The sequence below is a fragment of the Apostichopus japonicus genome, chromosome 18 (assembly GCF_037975245.1).
Source record: "Apostichopus japonicus isolate 1M-3 chromosome 18, ASM3797524v1, whole genome shotgun sequence".
Lineage (NCBI taxonomy): Eukaryota > Metazoa > Echinodermata > Holothuroidea > Aspidochirotida > Stichopodidae > Apostichopus > Apostichopus japonicus.
Genome location: NC_092578.1, coordinates 15535053 through 15553561, shown reverse-complemented (window position 1 = coordinate 15553561; position 18509 = coordinate 15535053). Strand labels below are relative to the sequence as shown.

The following is an 18509-nucleotide window of genomic DNA, read 5'->3' as shown; positions in this document are numbered from 1 at the left end:
AGCTTTTTAGCACCTTCATAAATTACTTGTTTGCAATAACCCCTTCTTAGATTTCATGGATGATCAATAATAATCTAGACTTCTCAAAATCAGAGCATTGTTTTTTGCATTGTAATGCCACAATTTTTTCAGTTACTTGTTAATACTGCTACCTTTAAACATGTGACGTGGAATTTCAATGACTGTCATTTCGAGGCAGGCAATTCCCCCCGAGTAACAAGAGTTACCCGTTCTTTACCCTCTTGAATGACCCTAACAAACTTGTCTCCGACATATTTCCGTGTTGTACTTCGCTGCGTTCCTTATGCCATTCCAAGACATCTTCCATCGAGTAATACCTTTTGCTTCCTTCCGTCCATTCCGATAATTCTCCCAAAGAGGTTGTTTCAGCTGCATCTTTGCCCTCACACTTTGAGAATCTAAAGCTTTCACAGCAAAGTCTTGTGAAGGAATTCCCATACCATCCGTCTTCTGAAATAGGGCATGTCCTCCTGTGAGAAGAAAAATAGGCAAATGCTAAAAACGGCTCCATGGGATGCCGACGAGATGACATGGACCAGAGGTCATCAGCCACGCATCAAAACTTGTCCGAAACGCTGGAAATAATAAGTAATATTTATATAGCTCATAATTAGCAAAGCTGCTCAATGCGCTTTACAAATGTAAAACCTAAAAACAAATAGTAACAAAAACCTACATATTAAATATATAGAACCAATAAGGCATGAAATGTAAAAACCTAAAGCAACAATATAGAAAACACCTGTACTAAACAATCATAAAAAAATATATATATAAAATAAAACCTGAACGCATATATTCCAAAATAAATTCAGAAGTATGTAAAAAGTAAAATAGTTTAAAAAAAAAAATGCAAAAAAGATTAAATCATAAGTCAGACTAACTAAATCGGTACCTACATATCCATATATAATTTTAAATGTTTAGCTGTAGAATTGGATAAATAAATACGACACACGGTTTTAATTTTGTATTTCAAATCCTTTTGTTAGAAATGCAGAACAAACATCAGTCCAGTGAAACGTCACGCCCGTATGGAGGACGTTGCATTGTCTTGCTGGACTGTCCTACCTGATGTCCGATCTCTGGCCACCTGCAAGAAGTTTTTCTTATTGTATTTATAAATAATGGTTAGGCCTCGTTGCCTACTGTAATAATATGTAGAATTGTTTTCTTAATTTTTTTTATTAATAATGGTTAGGCCTCATAGCCTACTGTAGTAACATATATTATAGTTTCAGGTTTACCTGAGAAAAGTTGATGGGGGCATCTCTGGTCAGATATTCTGCAAACTTGCAGGCAAAGACGCCACAGTCGCTGCCGTTCAGTTGCACTGGAATGTTTTTGGCGTGGATTAGCTCCCATCCTGATACGTCGTACGGACTCTTCTTCTTGTCTTCGTGCTCCGACGTCAAATACTCCCTAAGGTCAAAAACAGACAGATTATTCGTTAAACTGGCATTGTCTTTGTTAGGCATTGTCTTAATTAGGTAAGATCAAAAAGAGAAACCGATTAATTTTTAACGAAGGAAGAAGAAGTCGAGAAACATGCAGCCAACTTGTAAACCAAAGGACAGAAAGGATCGTAGAATTGAAATTTTTGAAAACCTGTTGCATTCGTCTAGTTAAGTAAGGGACTAGTGTGGGATGCCACCACAAAGCAATTTAATCTACGAGTCCTCACTAGTATGGCATGCTCTGCTATGAGAAGAAAACTATAAATTGTCAATAATGTGATAAAGCCAGTTGGTGGTCTACAACTTTGAGTAAATACTTAGTAACTGAACATTTATCTAACTATGATTATTTTGTGACTTCTGTTCATTTGACCATTCATGAACAATAAGTAGGCCAGCATGGAATTCTTTTGAGTCTAAGCAGAATTTCTCTTCAAACAACTTAAAAATGAATATAAAGTACATGTGGAGTAAGAAACAAATAAAACAAAGAAACAAAGCTTTACATATTTTTGTTTTTAAATAATTGCCTGGTTAGGCCTCTTAGCCTACTGTATCAATAAACAGCTGATGTTAAGACTTACTTTAAGGCATTTAAACACTTGTCATTAATGCCATTCATGGAGTCGTAGTAAGTAATTAGCTTCTTTCGAAAATCTATAACCTGAAAAGACAATGACATTCTTAAGAGTTCACACATTGTTTTTTCTCAATGTAATGCATCATAAAATAACTTGACACATTGTGTTTGGCAACTGCTGAAAATAACTATTGATAGAAGTTTAGGTTTCCTTGGCGTTGTACAAATGTGTAGCACCTGATTTACGACTGGATTATGATAACTTTGTTATGTAAAATTACTGCTTAGCAACAATTTAAACCTTACTAACACCAAAGCAACTTGCTATCTTGAAAATTTTAACAAAATGAACACCTTAGCAACACCGACAGAACCTTACCAAAATGACCCCATGGTGATAGTTTTACGTTCAAAATGTACACTTACAGCAAAGCAACAATAGGCACCTTACTACAAAAACACCATCGTGATACATCAAATGTAAACTTCCTGCTAAGCACCAATGAACACCTTACTTACACCATAACACCTTACAATAATAACACCACAATCATACCCCATATAAAAAGTTGACTACCTGCTTGGCACCAATGAACAGCTTACTAACACCATAACTTCCTACAATAATCACACCATGAACATACCACATATAAAAAGTAGACTTACTGCTAAGCACCAGTGAACACCTTACCAACACCATAACTTCTCACAATAATCCAATATGAACATACCACATATAAAAAGTAGACTTACTGCAAAGCACCAACCTTACTAACACCTTAAAACCTTACAATAATCACACCACGATCGCACCACAAATAAAAAATAGACTTACTGCTAAGCACCAATGAACACCTAAATGTACAGGAACCAACAGTAGGTCCTTGGAAAATACATCCACTCTCTTCGTCCACCGACGGAGTGAGGAATAACCATCTTTCATCAGTTTTGGGTAAAAGAATGTGTTGAAAGTGTGAACTTTTGGCAGATTCTGCAAGCAAAATGAGAAATATATAAAATGGTCACATCAGTCAAGATTTACTCACTTTCGGTTCAGTGCCTAAAATTCCTCCAAAAACTGGGGTGAGCCTCTGAGAATTGGTCTGATCTGTGATTGGCCGAACTCAAGATGAAGTTCATCGAACTTTGAAATGACAATTTTGAAAAGCAACCCTCTACAACATGAAATCATCTAATTCTTCAAAGATTAGCCTTGCTAAATCTGCATTCGATACAGTCGGAATAATTTATTACTGTAAGAAAAATTGCAGATTGTTCATTACACCAATTTTCCCCCCGTGAATTTTCCATTTTTTCAAGTACATTTTATTGAAAACAAAAACAGGCATCACCACCCCTCTCCTCATCCTTACACTCCTTTGTCCTAATTGGAGATTTTCTACAACTACAGATGTTAACAGTCCCCACGTTGAGGATATGACCAAGATGTGAAAAAAAAAAATCCTTCTCAATAACGAAAGTGACAGCAAAATTATAAAATCAAAATGCTGTAAGCAACGTTTATTATTAACTACTAACCTCATTGTTATCACTTCTTTCTGCTAACATACTGAAGAAAAAGTTGACAACCTGTTAAAAGGAGAGACAGCTTGAATGTCAAGTGTTACGATCAAGTATGAGTATCAAGTATCATGATCAGGTGTTAGTATTAAGTATTATTAATCAGTTTTTATTTATCGGTTGTTATTATCAGGTATGCATCAAGTGTTATCATCAGGTATCCTTATCAAGTGTTACTATTGAGTATAAGTACCAAGTTTGTATCATGTATGAGTATCAAGTATCATGATCGGGTGTTAGTATTAAGTATTATTAATATGGGTTTTCTTATCGATTGTTATCATCAGGTATCCGTATCAAGTGTTGTCATTGGTTTCCGTACCAAGTGTTACTATTGGGTTTATGTACCAAGTTAGTATCAAGTACAATGAGCGGGTGTTAGTATTAAGTATTATAAATCACATTTTTTTTATTGATTGCTATTATCAGGTATCCGAATCAAATGTTGTCATCAAATGTTACTATTGAGTATAAGTACCAAGTCAGTATCAGGTATTAGTATCAAGTTCTTCCTGTCCTCGAAGCATTGTCCTTGCATCAGAACGAACTTCTGGTGGGACAAACTTGATACAATTGCTTAAAGTGTCCTGCGAGAAACAGTCCAATGTTCTCAAAGACTTACATCATTAACAATATAAATATCCATGCATTCAATTTATTCCAATATCTTTTATGGCTGAGGGGGAGGGGGGGGGATGGGAGAGGGCTTTTTCTTTGCTCCTTACCTCATCGTTTAACCAGTTGAGACCTTTCAACGTTTGGATGTCCCCTCTGGTCAGCTGGATCTTATACCCTCTGACCAGTTCCTGACCAGGTGGATTCGGATGGAGGGCTCTGTCAATCTCGTCTTCCATCTCGGGAGTCAGTTCTACCAAAGCCTCTTCTTCTTCGACCTCCTCTGGTTCCAAATCGGGTTCCAAGAGAGGAAACTCTTTCTCGACATCGTGGATGGATATTTCTTTCTCTATTAAAGCCTTTGCCTGTAGATCAGGGTCATCATGATTAATTGTAAAATGCACGTAGATAAACCTGAATACTTCATTAAATCAATCAATCATTATCAGAATAGATCCATTAATTAAAAAATCAGATTAATTAATCAATCCTCCTCTCCATTCGACCCAACCTATCTACCTCTACATAACTCTCTCCACTCAGTCCATTGGGTACTGATAAACACAGTGTCCAAAGCTACAAAATCTTGCTCAACTAGAATGACTCAATAATCAAATAATCAAGGATTATCTCTACAGACCGTGCAGTGGTTATTGTGTTAAACTATGTTATGAATTCATACCATGCGGGATAGATAACATCCTTCTTGGTCTATCTATACTAAATTAAGATTTTGGACGACGATGATAAATGTCATGAATAAATACCATGTAGGATAGGTAACATCATTTTCTGTATAGCTATACTCAATATGATCTATTAGGTCCAATCAATAGACAGTCTACAGTAGGGGCTTTTCTTGGGCAGTAGTTAAATAAGGGGTTAATCAACGGTCTAGCGTGCGTTACTCACAGGATTAATGCACGATCGGGGGATAATGCAAGCGATGCACGAGGGCGGAGCCCGAGTGCATCCAGCGATAGCATTAACACCCGGAGTGCATTAATCATGTGAGTAACGCACGCTAGACCGTTGATTAACCCCGTTCATTCATACACTACCATTTGTGTGGGGGAAAAATCATAAAACAAAACATTTTTGGTTACAAATAACCAAAGATTTATTAAAGTGATGCCCCGTAATTTTACCGTGCGTTACTCACAGGATTAGCCACGGTCAGCTGACCTGAATGGACCAATAGGATTTAGGAATCTTTACTAAGTATGAATGAACAGCTAATTAAAGGTTCTCTTTGAGTTACAATAAATGTCCAATGTATTCTACATTGTCGAAGATAAATAATTCTCACCTTCTCCTCGGCTTTTTGTCTTTCTAGTTCTTTCTGTAAAGAATAAAAAGGAAAATACAAGTTTTCTCCAAAAAGCAACAAAATTATTACTTGTAGCCACATTTTCAATTTGCTATATTTCCAGCACTACCCAATAAAAAAACTCTCCAAAATATGCACTGATTTCGAAATATAAATAAAAAGGCAAATAAAACGGCAAAGACTTTTCAAGATTACTTTTTGGTATCAATGATGAATATTTATGAGGTGTTTGGGGCCAAATATTTACAACACGAACTACCCAACACTTGTCAGATCCTACAACATAAATACAACGTTTTAAAATCAACGCCTAAAACCAAACAGAGATCTAACTGTGATGGCAAAGATATCCTGATATTAAGCTTTATCACTCCCAACGGGTTTGGGAGGTGACAATATTTAGGATAGAACTACTCCAAACTTGTCAGGTCCTACAACAATATATGTACAATGTTTAAAAATTTTTATAAATCCAAACAGCATTGTATTCTTTGACAGCAAAGATAAACTGATACGACTTTACGACTCCCTTAACAGGTTTCCCTTGGTTGTCGTTCCTCACATCTTGGAATCAAAGAGAGCCAGCCCTCTACAGACTCTTTACTCCATCAAAACATGCATTTGTATGGTTACAGATCAATGGCTAAACTATAAAATGCTGACCCCTAGAGCCCTTATTACCTGACCTGACACACGTTTATTTGCATTCTATCCACGTAATCTACAGCCACTTAACCCTGTTAATATGTGCATTTCTACGCATTACAACCTGTGGTCACACTAAACCATTGTCATCCATGGACACCGTACCATTTTTCTCTAACGTGTATTTGCGAGCATTCAGTCAATATGGGTGCACTAACAAATCATAGTTTGACGGAGACCTCACCTTCTTTAAGATGAGTTTGTACGCTTCATTCTGTTCCTCGGCCTTTCTTCTCGATATCCTCACGGACGATTCGAATCGTTCTTTCCTAAAAAATGAAAACAAAAGGGGGGCAACATTGCTCAAAAGGATGGCTAGAAACATGAAATCACAGCAAGCATACTCCACTTATAACATGGAAACTTACCTTTCCTTGACCCATGCTAAATCTACACATGGACTAGAGACATGAAATCACAGCAAACGTACTCCACTTGTAATAGAGAAATTTACATTTCCTCGACCCATGCTCAGTGTACACATGGACTAGAGACATGAAATCACAGTAAACATACTCCACATATAATAGGGAAACTTACATTTCCTCGACCCATGCTAAGTCTACACATGGATTAGAGACATGAAATCACAGCAAACATACTCCACTTATAATAGGGAAATTTACATTTCCTCGACCCATGCTCAGTGTACACATGGACTAGAGACATGAAATCACAGCAAACATACTCCACTTATAATAGGGAAATTTACATTTCCTCGACCCATGCTCAGTGTACACATGGACTAGAGACATGAAATCACAGCAAACATACTCCACTTATAATAGGGAAACTTACATTTCCTCGACCCATGCTAAGTCTACACATGGATTAGAGACATGAAATCACAGCAAACATACTCCACTTATAATAGGGAAATTTACATTTCCTCGACCCATGCTCAGTGTACACATGGACTAGAGACATGAAATCACAGTAAACATACTCCACATATAATAGGGAAATTTACATTTCCTCGACCCATGCTCAGTGTACACATGGACTAGAGACATGAAATCACAGTAAACATACTCCACATATAATAGGGAAACTTACATTTCCTCGACCCATGCTAAGTCTACACATGGATTAGAGACATGAAATCACAGCAAACATACTCCACTTATAATAGGGAAACTTACATTTCCTCGACCCATGCTAATTCTACACATGGACTCGAGACAAGCCCATCCTTGACGGCGTTGACCTTGCTGGTTGTCTGCGGACTCATCGGTCTGCTCCTGACCGGGGTTTGTGACCTACTGACAGAGGGCGACCTGCTGTTTGTTAAGTCGAAACAGATTGGGGATGCGGCTCTTTTATCTGAACGCAAAGATGATGAGAAGAAGACATGGCTTATTTAGAAACAAGGAAATAGTGAAGAGTACGTTAAAACTATATATATTAACGATAAATATTTTAGCCCCTAGGGCGGGGCAATCTTCAATTTAAATTGGTATATTTGTCCATTAAAATTGGTATATGTCCATATAAATTGCCTCATACCAGTTTTAACGGACATGTACCAATTTGAACTTTACATGTGTGCAATTTTCAATTGGTAAATGTCAATTTAATTTAAGGTATAGGTCAATTCACCATGATCTGCTACAGAAAGCCCACCATAGGCTGGACTAATTCCTGACATTTGATATGAAAATGCAAATATAATTGTAATTCATTATATACTAGTGACATAGATGCGACATACTAAAAGCGCATTACGTTATGGACAATGCATTTTGGACCTACTCATTTATTTGGCGGGGGGAAATTATCTTATGAACACTATCCAGTGCATTTTGGACCTACCTATTTATTTGGCAGGGAGAATTCCCTTTTGAACACTATGCATTTTGGACTGACTCACTTGGCAAGGTGAATTATTTCATTTTGGGTCAACTTTATTATATGTCAGATGGGGGGGGGGGGGGAGGGGGAATTACCTAATCACACAATGCACTTTGTTTGGGCCGACAGACTTGGCATTTCACTGCAAGATTGGCTACAGTCTGCTTCACTTCTTGGTCTCTTCAATAAAGACCCTGACATGCCATCAATAATCACACAAGAGATAAAAAAGATAACAAAATTCATTTCTCACCAATTTGTTCTGGTGGTTTTGTAACCTTGACTTCAGAGGTTCTGTTTAAGGCTGTCCTATTCATTAAGAAGGATTCTGTTAGCGTGTTGTTCCCTATAGGCCGGTTCTTCGAACTGCTAAGTTGCTGTAATAGCTCTTGGTACTTCTGTCTGTCATCGAGGCGGACGCACTGAAAGTAAATCAACGGAAAGGCGAGATATCTCATGAATTCGTACGGACGTAACGCTCAAAAAGAAACTTCGTAAGTATGTGTACTGCACATCAAGGCATCATCCGAAATGGCAAAATAGTAGGATGCAGATAAATAAATAAATAAATTGCACAAAGTAGACAAGTAGCAGATTTGCATGACAAAGAGATTTAGTATGTACACATAAATAATGATAAATAAAATATTAACAAAAATATTCAACGTTGCAAAAAGATAACTTATTTCCTAGAAAGCATGAAATCCACTGATAAGTTCGGTATTAAAATCACTTCTGAAGATGACATTAATGACTCCAAATTGTTGTAATTTGTGATGACATTAAGGCTCTGGACTCTTATGGCAAGCCAAGTACGACAAAAAAGAAGAAGGAATTCCAAAAACATGAGGGAAAAGATAAACATTTACCTCCTGAATTGTTGATTTTCGATTGGAAGTAGTAGAGTACCTAAGGCTTGTGTTTTGGCTAGGAGAAGGCTTAATTCGAACCACTGGAAATAACCGGTCATGAATGGTCGATCCGTGAGTTGCTAGAGAGGACGACGTTGACCTTGGCTGTTCTTTCTGAGTCATGGAGCTTTCTGGCCTTACTACATGTGACCTGAAAATAACAACAAAAACAACAAAATCAACCAAAATATCCAGTAATCATATCTTTTGTATTTCAATTAGAACAATGATATTTGAATATAAGTCATAGAAAAGTGATTCCTCTAGTGACTACATGTGACCTTACTACATCTGACCTGATAATAACAACAAAAACAACAAAAAAACAAAACATCCAGTTATCATATCTTTTTATTCCAATTAGAACAATGGTATTTGAATATAAGTCACAGAAAAGTGATTCCTCCATTAATTTCTTTTGAGGTGTGCTAGGCAGTAAGTGTAACTGTTGTTTCGTCTCAGCCGAACTGACTCTAAAACAAGATTTGATGACATATGCAGTTGAAATCATGAGACAGTGCTTACCATATGGGGAGGGGGGGTGGGGGCTGAATGTGAGAGTTGAGTAGTCTAACATACCTGTGCCAGTTTTCGACTCTATTTCTTATAACAGGAAGAACTGGCGAAGCCGCCTGGATGTGGTCGTGGTGATGCCTGTCTCTCGATGGTGGCTGTCGAATTTTATCCGGTGGCCGACGGCTGTGAAGCGGTCTCCTCGCAAATTCTCTCGAGGAAGGCAGGTTTGGATAAGTGAATGAGTCTGAGCAAAAAATGACAGATCTTAATGATGCTTCCATCTCCAGATATGTTTTCAGGCTCCTTATATGTGTCTTAGCATAAATTGTACAAATAATCTTGTTTTCGCCTTTACCAGGAAATCGACCCTACTCTTTTGAGAAATTCTTTTGTCGTTTGTCCGTCATATCGACCACCACAGGTTAGTCGTATCAAGATTCACGCTAACGATTAGTGCTATTTTTAAATATATTACTGTAGAATATTTTATCCATCCCAGAATTGGACACTTACGGTGTCTTTCCATATGGATGACAGGAGGAAACGTTCTGCTTCAATTCTTATTATCATATGCAAAATAGGCAGGCTAGATAAGTGAAGGTTGTTGCAATCCTCCAATCAAATGTTGATGTTTGTTTACAGGACACGACAGAGTTTTCAGAGGTCTAAAAACCTCTCGTGTGACATGATACGTAACAAACTAAGCGCGGCGGTCGTTAACTTTCTGCTCAGAGAGTATCTAGAGCTGCGAGTACAGGAATACGGCACACAGTACGCCCTCAGATACCTGCGGCGATGGAGAGAATTGGACCAGAGGGTATTTGATGGATAGGATTGGACAAGAGGGATTTGGAAATGTCTGTTAAAACCATACCTTGTTTCTGCGATTGCCGAGTTGCTACAGAGGTATTGTTGATTTGGTGAGTTGGAGCATTCCTAGGGTGATCGGAATTGACCTGTACGGCGCTGTTGACATGACGATTGTTAGGAAGCTGCGGATCCAAAATTGATCGGAAACGGAACAAATAATGTAAAAAAATTATAAATATTGAAAGTGGCAAAATGTTCATTAAAATAAATAAGTAACAAAACTAATAACGTAAGGTAACTAATCATACCAATAAGCAAAACAATTATAGCAGAGTGATAAAATGTTGGCAGCTCTGATAACTTGACTTTCTTATATGACTCTCCCCGACTACATTAATACAGTATCAGGCTGGTCTAGAAAAGTCAAAATGAATAATGTGGCATATGAGGAAATGGTGGTTTAAACCTTGGCACAACTTGACAAAAAATTTCCCACCATGGTGGAAACAAGAAATTGCGTACCATGTCGGAAACCGAGATCGGACCAGAAGAGGAATGTGGCACCAGTCACACAAAGGCTAGAGAGGTGGGGTGGCCATGAGAAATTGGATGTTGGACTGTGGAGGAGAGATGGGAGGTTGGACTGGGGAGGGGAAATGGGATGCAGTGTAGGACTAAGCAAAGTTAGGTTGGACTGGGGGAGGGAAGGTGGGAGGTTGGGCTGGGGAGGGGATATGGGAGCTTGCACTGGGAAAGGGACTATGGGAGGTTGGACTTTGGAGAACAATCCCACATGAGTAAAGCAACTGGGATCTCCATTACTTATATTGCTCCATTCAAACCTGTACTATGACCCTGCCTCACGCCGAAAAGAAGCCTACCTGTCTCTCATCTTCCTCGTCATGGTCCTCAGGGCCATGTTCCGAATCCGTACCATTTGAGATTGGTCGTGAAAAGAAGTTGTGACTGAAGCTATTGGCCTTCATCTTCACCCAGCTGGCGATCCTGTTTATAGAAGTGAGGCTCTCTCCCGGTTCTTCTCTCCTCGACACCGCAACTTCTGTCGGGAGAGATGAGCAAAGTGGGGATTATGTAACATACATAGTCAATACATAGGAACATCATTACAGGAGGTACAGAGATAACTTAAAGGAAACTCAGATAACTATGGAATAGGAAACTAGACTTCCAAAATGCCAGACCAGGAGAGTGCAATTACAAATCCGTCACAGTACGACTAGTACAGGCAACTACTGTATGCCAGAACAGGGTCTCCCCTGAGAATTTTGCGTGCGAGGGAGTAACTGGAGCCTGGAGGGAGGGTGTGAATATACCTCATAATCATCATGAAAAATAAATATTAAATAAATGCTACGTTAAATAGGTATAAGAACTTTTCTTTGTTGCTATGATTGAGTGTTTTACAGCCCATGTTCCAATGTCAGATGATGGGTATGGGCTAAAAAATGAGGATTGCGATCGTTAAATTTTTTACTCCTTCCTTAAACAGTGAGGAGGCGATGTTGGGTTTTTTTTGGCGAGGCTGTTGCAGAAAACAGAGAGGCGGCCACCTCACAAAATGAATACCAGGGGAAACACTGCTAAGAAATGCGAGTACTCGGTCTCCTGTAAGGAGTCACTACAAGTCAAGTGAGCTGTGAAATAAAACTACCGTACAAAGATATATATAGTTTATGGACTGCATCGATGTTCAATTTTTAATATCAACTAGGATAAACTTTGCCAAAATAAACTGGGAGGAGGAGGAGGAGGAGGAGGAGGAGGAGGAGGAGGAGGAGGAGGAGGAGGAGGAGGAGGAGGAGGAGGAGGAGGAGGAGGAGGAGGAGGAGGAGGAGGAGGAGGAGGAGGAGGAGGAGGAGGAGGAGGAGGAGGAGGAGGAGGAGGAGGAGGAGGAGGAGGAGGAGGAGGAGGAGGAGGAGGAGGAGGAGGAGGAGGAGGAGGAGGAGGAGGAGGAGGCTGTAAAGAATGACAGTAGTGCACATGACATTGTTTTCAAACAACTGATGGTTTATGTACCAAAAGACAAACCTGACCTACAATGACCTGTCTCTTATTCTGTGTAGTCTTATTAGACTCCGTGTCACAATACTGTTATTTGGTAATATTACTGTATTTATGTCGTTATCATTCCATCAGTACAAACAAGATAAATACATTCTGATACATTAAAACTTTTATAACGTCACATTTAAACGGTCGCAAGAGATCAAAGGTATTTCTTAGTTATTAGTTTTCTGTTTATACCATTTACATGACATAGAACACAGAGCGGGGAAATTTTTTATGCAATATCACATTGAGAAAATACTATGTGAATTGATAACATTTCTATACATGAACAAGTGCAAAGATGCATAGCAGGTTTGTACACAGGAACAATCGCCTTTTATGAGAGACAAAATAGCCAATTCAACACAAAACAATAGCTTTGAACACTAAAATTTGTCCATGCTGAAAGCATTTAACGGCGCAAGTTTTGTTTCATATCTGCGGACCCTTGTAAAACTATGAGAGTGACAAATGATCGCAATTTGGCATCTGATAAATATTACACACTCATCATGTATATACAGTATACTGTACAAGTTAAGTTGATGATTAACTGGAAGAGCCAAATGGGATTTTATAAACTAGGTGGGAGGGAGTCCAAAGTCCAGAGAGAACCAAGCAACATACTTGAGACGATAAAACAACTACAATGTCTTCTTGTGGTTGGATTTATAAACAAAAGGACAGTTAACTTAAATTTGGGGGGAAATTAGAGTAACCTCAACTTTTTAAGATGGAAAAAGATGAGAAAGAGATTGTCAAATCTCAACAGCCTTCAACTAGCCTTCAACTAGCCTTCAAAAAAATAAAGAGTTACATTTGTCGACTGTAACGGACTAGTAGACTTATAGGAATTCCTCACGTTACGTGATGGATGTCGTCACATCGCGCAAACGATGCGAGAGGACTGCCAAAGATGCAACTGGACTTGCCCATCTTGACTTACTGTACTGCCCGAGACATAATGACAGACACACGGATTGAGGCACACAAATTAATTTGCCTTTTTATGTAAAAAGGGTCCGAGGAATATGATATACTACTTTTAGAACAGCATCCTTTGTAGAAGATCGACTTGTTCAGGGTTGAACTTAAAACCACTTGTTTGTTCACTTCAGACAATAACGTCTGTTGATCCCCCAACACCCCCCTCCCACCCACAGAAACTTGAATGCAGATATGTGTACTACATTTTGATTAGTTTTAAATAATGATGAAGAGTCATATTCCAACCACAAATGATTATTACAGAAACCATGGACGGAAAGTCTAGCTTCTTCCAAATTCCTACTGTGACTGTCGCAAACTGAAAATTCAACCTCGGATCATGAAAGTTTAACTCACCAGTCTGAGAGAAGCGTACCCTCTTGACTTGAGGCGTCACCAAAGTGTCTTCAGCTACATCCTCCAGAGATCTAAAGACGAAAAAACAGAATATATGAGATCATCGCCGACGATGGCATCTCTTTCTCTTGGTGTTGTGTTGTTTACATGATTTGCATGGGGTCAGAGGTCAATTGTGAAATTGTAAAAATTGTAAAATCCATTCCTAATATGTACCTTTCTGCCATAGGTTTCGAGCCTTTCCGCCATGGCAGAAAGGATCGAAACCTATGACGGAAAGGTATGGCGGCAAGTACCTATGGCGGTATCACTAGATCCGTACTATTGCACGATACAAACCTTGCTTTAAAAACAACAAGTTCTCACTGGTGTTGTGCGGTAGTCGGATTTCACACAACCAGTAGTGTTGCAACATGAATCCCGGTATCGTAACTACAACTGGTATTTTCCTCGACTTTCATCTATGGTTCAAGGTACCTAGTTACGAGACTGTCAATGTCATACATTCAATATGCATAACCTAGGGTATGTACATACTCTTACATGCACGGTTATAAAAAAATTAAAAATTAAAATAAACACGCTATATTAGGGCCTTTGTTTTTTGACATACACTTCCAAAAAGAAAAGCACAAACCTTGGAAAAAAGCAACCCACACCATCCTTCATTCATACTCGACGTACGATATTAGATTAACACGTTCGCACGTTGATTAAACTTGTAATCCATACATAAACAGAAATTGGGAGTTCCCCACTATTCCATGATATTGGAATAGGGCAACCCCTTCATATTCAAAACTTCACAATGAAAAGTTTTTAACTATCAACAAGTCACCACGTGTTTGGAACTTCAGACAATAAGAATGTAACATAGGGGCTACGTAAATATGGGATTATAAACTACATACATATGAATAATACAGATTTATTTATATCGTTAATAGGCTGTTGTTTACTCCAGAAAATATACTTTCAAAACATACAATATCAATCTTTCGTACAAAAGTTCTTAAAAATTAAAAAAGTAGCGAAAGATAACTATAAATGACATCGTGGAACCCCTCGCATTAATAAACAAATCCATTTCATTACAGCATCAAATCTCAAGTACCGTACTGCTGCTGCACTGTGTATATACCAGTCCTGTTCCCTAGGCTATAATAATATACAGTCCCGTGCGAAGATGGATTTAACTGGATATACTTCCTGCGGTTTTGGCTCAAAATTTATTAAATCGTTACTATTATTATAACAAAATGAGGTGAAATGCAGTTAAGATTTTGTACATGGGAACCTTCACAATCATAGTTTGGAGGAAGAATAAATAACGAAAATTTCAGAATAACTTTGAGGTCCCGTAACATGCTGAGCGCAAGTTACGTTCGATATTTGGTGTAGCCTAGGTCCAAATTACTATGTGAAAAGTTGAATCGTTAATGTATAGGTCTAGGCCAGTACGTAAATTGATCATATATTATTCAAACTAAGAACACAGAAACCAGAAATAAACGTGTTTTCTTTTCTTTATTTCAAATAGTAACACGTAGATATTTTTATTATGTCCAGGATTCCCGGGAATGATACCGAAACAAATGTAAGAACCGGTTGTTTTCCCAATACCAGTAGTAGTTACACATTGCACTGTGATCGGGATTAGTCAATACCGGGATCGGGATACCGGGATGCACTTGACTACCGGGATCCTGAACAACGCTAGTTCTTACTGGCATTTTCCTGAATTAAAGCTCACATTAGTTACTGTACAGTATTTTAAAGTGCACAGCCTAACAATGTTAGCTGATAGAAAGCCGTAGGATTGGGCTGATGGTAGGTACAGAAATTATGCCAGTTTACCCCCATACAGTAATGTGCTTTTGGTTCTTGATGTCCAATGGCAGTAATATACAAGTGCTTTTCTTTTTCTACTGGCAAACAGCAAAATCCACCGGCTTGTCACCAGTACATAGCCTGAATTTTGAAGCCTGAGGACGATGGCTACTTTTACAGAATGTTTCAGGGTTTCTATCACTCAAACATCTTCCTCCCTCAAGTGCAATTATAAATGATCAACAATTTCTTGCAGTGCATATTGTAACTTTCTGTGTGGTAAAATTTCGTCTGTCTCATGGTTCTACAAATGTGTTGGAAGTTTTGTCTCTGTTATTTGCTTTTTTCCATGCAAAATACTAAAAAGAACATAGTAGGCTAGTTTTGTATCATAATTAATATAGACTGGTCATCAAGAAACTGTTTGAAACATGGAAATTAATTAATAAGCAGGCATAATTGTACTGAAAATGAAAACAAAGAGGCTGGAAACAATTCCTCTCTTTGTATTTTTACAATTTTTAGTCTGAATTTTTAATTTCAGTCTAAAGTACAAGTTCAACAGAACCATGAATACAGTACTGTAGGCTAGGCTTAGCCTAACATTGAGGTTAAGCTACGCTATGCCAGACTCTAGTAGGCCTACCCTAATTAGGCCTGGTGTAAATGTAATGTCACTTCATTTCCCATTGCAATGGATGTCATTTGTTTTTCGTTTTTATTGTAGTTCAGGAATGAAAGTAGGCTATGGTTGGTGCATTGTTAGGTCTAGCTTGTACCATAACTCCATAGGCCCTAAACAAAATGGCCGTGGCTATTCTTACGACTAGTCGTAACAATTATTTATAAACTATTCTTACGACAAAGGCGAATTCAAGCGCAGTAAAGTAAATAAAGCAACTGCGCATGTAGTAGGGGTAACCCTAACCCTAACTTTAACCCTAAACCCCAATCCAAACCCTAACACTAACCCTAACCGGAAATTATTGTTACTCCTGGTCGTAAAAAATAGTTCTCCTTTCATAAAAATAGCCACTTTGAAACAAAATTGGTGGTTTTCAATTTGAGCGAGCACTATTTGGGCAATGCAACAATTTTGAGACAAGTTGGACCTATATTGTACATCGGAATGTGTCCAAAATGACTCAAAGGCACTGTAAAGAAGTCTATGAATGTATACTGTCCCCTCTGTGTTGCAATTCTGCTACTATTTGCTGCTCGGTTCCAGTTGTAGCGTTTGTGGTTAGGCTCAACATTGTCACGCATAAATTATACGTTAGGATATACCAAACTCTATAAAGACCACATGACATGAACCTTCCAACCAGTGAGAAAACTACCACAACAACTTACCTTGAATTTTTTCGCTTTCTTGCCGACCTAACAACTTCCTGATGATCGTCGGTGGAAATAAAACGAAAGATTTTTGTAATTTTGGAAACCATTGGGCAGCCTTTGTACTACTTCAGGAAAGCATCGATATACACTACTTGTTGGCCTAATGTTATTTACATGGACTACTTTGCATAGCCATAAAGACAGTAGCCTAGCATTTGTCGTGTAATGTTACAAGCTTTCCATTTGTATTGTGTGGGTGAAAACGAAAGAGCAGCAAGGACATGTACATAATTGTACGCATGAGATTCAACGAGCTGGCGCGAACCAACAATTAAAGAAGACAAAATTTGAAGTGCGACCTCATTATTTTTCTTTTGAGTCTCACGTCAAACTTGGAATGATGCATGCTGACTTTTGTATTAATGTTATAAGCTGTGTTTTATAAGTTCAATTAAAATATGTTTATTGAAACATGGCAGCCCTTTGTAAAAACACAGAGGTAAAGAATCACCCGATGTTCATATAAAAAGGCAGAATATCGTACACATTTATTGTTTTCCGTAAACTATCAATTACTAAATTAAAGCTGTGGGCTCCATATATCGTTTTCACTACCCAAGTAAGAAATGACAAATTATATATTTTTGTTAGTATATCTCTAGAAATCTGATGATTTTTTTTTCTAACTAGGGTTGATGATAAAAATGATCTTAACATCTGCGATATAGGGGCATTAATTTCCTATTTCCTCGATAGGGTATATGTATTGCGGTGTGTGTGACACGCAGAGGGGTGGGGGCGGGTTCAGGAGAAGGCTGACCGAGGTGTACGACTGGCCCGACCTGGCGCGGCTGTGTGGCCATGTGCAGTACGGGTAAGATATGGGCCGGGGAGAAGACAAAGACTGCCATAGGAACCAGTAATGTCTTGTACACGGTAGTACTGAGTGGACCATAAGGAAACCATATACCTCTAACACGCATAAATTACACACATATACTGTTCATATACAGTACACACACTACAGTATGCACCAACTCCTAACTGAAGGTATATACCACAATTAGAGTATTGTTTTAGTGCCTGAAAGGTTAAAGGTAGTCAGTATAGGCCCCAAATTATAGCACGCTTTGATTGCTAGAAGACTTCAAAAGTACTTTCATGGAGGTCTTTACTCTCTAAATTGTTTTCAGACATTTTTAAGGAACACACAAGATGACATGAATGTCCGACCAGTGAGGAAAATTTCCATGAAGGTTGTAATAAAAACAGCCTAAGAATTTTTTACCACAGGTGACCCTATTTGAAAATCTAGCATATTCGGGGCCAATATTGTCGGAATATACAACTAAATTGACCTACAATAGTGACTTCCTTTTTTTTAATATATTGTCTCAGTCATAATCATTTTTATTTACTTGGATGTTGAAGCGGACGAAATAAGCTACTGATTTTCTAAAAATCTGGAGGTTTGACGGGGATTTAAGGCATTTAAAAAAATCCTGGGTGAAATAAGAAGATTCCGCAGCGAGAGCAGGCAGGTATAGGTT

At 38.3% G+C, this 18509-nt stretch overlaps 1 protein-coding gene across 1 annotated transcript; it reads right to left on the bottom strand.

Moving 5' to 3' along the window:
* Positions 1 to 93: 93 nt before the first annotated feature.
* LOC139958628 (uncharacterized) lies at positions 94 to 17223 on the bottom strand. Its single transcript, XM_071955840.1, has 16 exons — positions 16975 to 17223; positions 13792 to 13862; positions 11259 to 11437; positions 10442 to 10559; positions 9631 to 9811; positions 9010 to 9202; positions 8394 to 8562; positions 7432 to 7612; positions 6474 to 6558; positions 5564 to 5596; positions 4365 to 4619; positions 3598 to 3648; positions 2894 to 3049; positions 2063 to 2142; positions 1269 to 1443; positions 94 to 491 (listed from the first exon to the last, which is right to left on the bottom strand). Exons 1-16 carry the CDS (start codon positions 17064 to 17066, stop codon positions 429 to 431), a joined length of 2082 nt encoding a protein of 693 aa, XP_071811941.1. The 5' UTR covers positions 17067 to 17223; the 3' UTR covers positions 94 to 428.
* Positions 17224 to 18509: the final 1286 nt, after the last annotated feature.